The sequence below is a fragment of the Curcuma longa genome, chromosome 2 (assembly GCF_044706935.1).
Source record: "Curcuma longa cultivar G26 ecotype Majalengka, Jawa Barat chromosome 2, ITB_CL_G26_1.1, whole genome shotgun sequence".
In the NCBI taxonomy this organism is placed as follows: domain Eukaryota; kingdom Viridiplantae; phylum Streptophyta; class Magnoliopsida; order Zingiberales; family Zingiberaceae; genus Curcuma; species Curcuma longa.
The window spans coordinates 10642964-10645651 of NC_133862.1; the positions used below are offsets into that span (position 1 = coordinate 10642964).

At 58.3% G+C, this 2688-nt stretch overlaps 1 protein-coding gene across 1 annotated transcript; it reads left to right on the forward strand.

Moving 5' to 3' along the window:
* Positions 1 to 747: 747 nt before the first annotated feature.
* LOC141822519 (uncharacterized) lies at positions 748 to 2118 on the forward strand. Its single transcript, XM_074709963.1, has one exon. It carries the CDS (start codon positions 748 to 750, stop codon positions 2116 to 2118), a length of 1371 nt encoding a protein of 456 aa, XP_074566064.1.
* Positions 2119 to 2688: the final 570 nt, after the last annotated feature.

Consider the following 2688-nt stretch of genomic DNA (forward strand, 5'->3'; position numbering starts at 1 on the left):
GTTCTCCTGCTTCATGTTATAATGATTTTCATTGCTATCCGCACCACAGCTGGTCGTTTGATACGCTATCGACGTTAATCGAAAAGCGTGAGACCTTCGTAACCTCCCTGCGTTCGCGACTGGACAAGTCTGTACGATGATCACGGGCTCCCGCTACAGCAGGCGACATACGCTACGCCATGCTCATGGTTCCTTCCGAGTTTATCCGAATGTGCTCCGAGGCTGCTTGCTTGGCTAGCGACCAAACGCAAACTGACAAGGAACCACCACCCTTTCACAGCGAGCTAGCTGCCGCGCGCTGTGGCTTCGGAATGGGCGTCTTCAAGGCGTGAAGCTGCTGCTGCTGCTGCTGCTGCTGCTGCTGCTGCTGCTCATGTCGCGGCTCAGGGCCTCAGCCTTGTCGTACTGCTGCTTAATGCAAAGTTGTGTGTGGAAGTACGCTAAAGTGTGTACGATCTCTGCGCTCGCGCGATGTCCATGTGCATGCGCAGCAGCAGCAGGTGGCGGTGCGGGCCAGAAAGACGACGGAGGGAGCGGGCCGCGTTGCCGGCCCATGATCCCCTTCGTTTCTGCAAGAGGGTGAGCTCTGGCTCCACGTGCCGCTGCGATCCCGGCGCGACTTCCGAAGCTGGGAACCATAATTGACCCTCCTTGCGCACTGTACGCTCCCATCTGCGTCGCTCTTGATCCTCTCTCATCGGGTTGGCGAGGCGCGCTTGCGGAGGCGACGGTTCTTGGAGTGGGACTATGGGCGAGAAGGCGGCGGTGGGGGCGGTGGACGACGTGGGGGACGGCATGCAGTGCGTGGACCACCCGTACCGGAGTAACCCCGGCGGGGTGTGTGCCTTCTGCCTGCAGGAGAAGCTGGGCAGGCTGGTTTCCTCCTCCAAGACGACCCCTTTCCTTTCGCTCCAGCGCCCGCCTTCTTCCTCCTCCTCGCCTGCTTCCTTCCGCTCCGATGTCGGCGGCGGCGGAGCCGCGGGACACGTCTCCGGTTGCTCCCGCGATGTTGCTGCTACTGGTCGCGTAACTAAGTTCCCTTTCCTAGCCGCCGGCCACAGTAGGAATAAAAAGAGCGGCAACGGCGGGAAGAAGTTGGTCGCGAGTGGAGGAACTACCCGCAGTACTGCATCTGTCGCGGTGGCTATGGATGGTAGCGGCTTGGTTTTGAATCGAAGCAAGTCTGTGGCGCCTAGAACGACCGGATCCTCCCTGGCGCAGGTCGGCGTTGGCGGTGGACGCAGCAATGGAGAAGCCGCCGCCGCCGCCGCTGTTGTAGATAGTCCGCGGAAGAAGAGCTTTTGGTCTTTTCTCTACCATTCTTCCGTCTCGTCCACTCCCGCCTCTTCTTCTTCTTCTGCAGCCAATGCCAGCGTCAACAGACGTAGATCTACCTCGTTCTCTTCCGGCGGAGTGTGCGATGGAGACGCCACCAAGCAGCCGCAGCAGCAGCCACCGCCTGCAAATGTATTAGATAAATTAGAAGGAGCGACCGCTGCCCCCGTCCAATTTGTCGAAAGTGGCGGCGGCGGCGGGGAGAGCCCAAACGGCAGCCAAGCGTCGTCCTCGTTTGGGCGAAAGGTGGCGCGATCCCGATCGGTAGGCTGCGGAAGCAGGAGCTTCTCAGGTGATTTCCTGGAGCGCATCTCCACCGGCTTCGGCGATTGCACGCTCCGCCGAGTCGAGTCCCAGCGCGACGCCAAGCCCAAGAGCGCCCTCCACGTCGACAACTACGGCGACCAACACCGGTCAAGGATGAAGGAGAGGGTCAAATGCGGCGGCTTCTTTGGCGGATTCGGAATGACGTCGGCATACTGGCTCTCCGCAGCTGCCGCGGCACCCGACCAAGACTTCGACGGTGGCATGAGGATGTCAGCCACAGCCCCGACGTCCAGAGCAGGCGTCACGCCTCACGGCCGAACCAGGAGCTGGGCCTTGGTCTTCGCGAGTCCAATGAGAGCCTTTCGGCCACATTCCTCCTCGTCTCGCTCTGCGTCGGCGAGCAACTTCATCTCCTCCATCAACGCGACCAACAAGTTGGTCAACGGCAACAGCAACGGCGGCAAAGGAAGCTGCAGGCTCGACGGTAACGCATCATCCCTTTCCGTCCAAAGCTAGTTCTCCTTCAATCACCAGTCCCCGGTTACACTCTCATTTACCAGAATCCATCATTTTTTTTCGTGCTTTTCAACCTTCATCTTCACACTCTGTCTCTGTGCTTCGATCGAATTGCCCTCTCGTGAATGATTTTGCGAAAAAATGCAAAGCACACAGCGAAAGTGACGTGATGAACTCATTCATTTGGAAAGCGAAGTACCACCACCGCATGTGGCATGGCTTATCACCATCCTTCGTCTCCATCAAGAGAGTGCACCTGAAGACTGTTGATGAGCAGCAAAGCGCAGGGCAGGCCACGACGCACTGGGGCCGATACCACTGGGGCTTAGATACCACTGTTCGATGCAGTGGATCGAATGGTGTTCCTGATCTCCACCTTACTGAAAAGTCTCAGGCCCCCCCAAATGCTCGATCCACAGCAATTGCCCAGCCGTTTGTCTTACATTGCAAACGCTGCTTCCCCTTTTCCTTTCTCAGAGACAAAAGACGGTGCACTTTCTGAGCCGCCCTTCCCTGGCCATGGCGAGCAATATCCCAATCAGTCTTCAATAATTTGCCTCTGCTACATGT

Coding starts and splice junctions, on each gene's coding strand:
- LOC141822519 (XM_074709963.1), top strand. CDS start 748: ATGGGCGAGAAGGCGGCGGTGGGGGCGGTGGACGACGTGGGGGACGGC.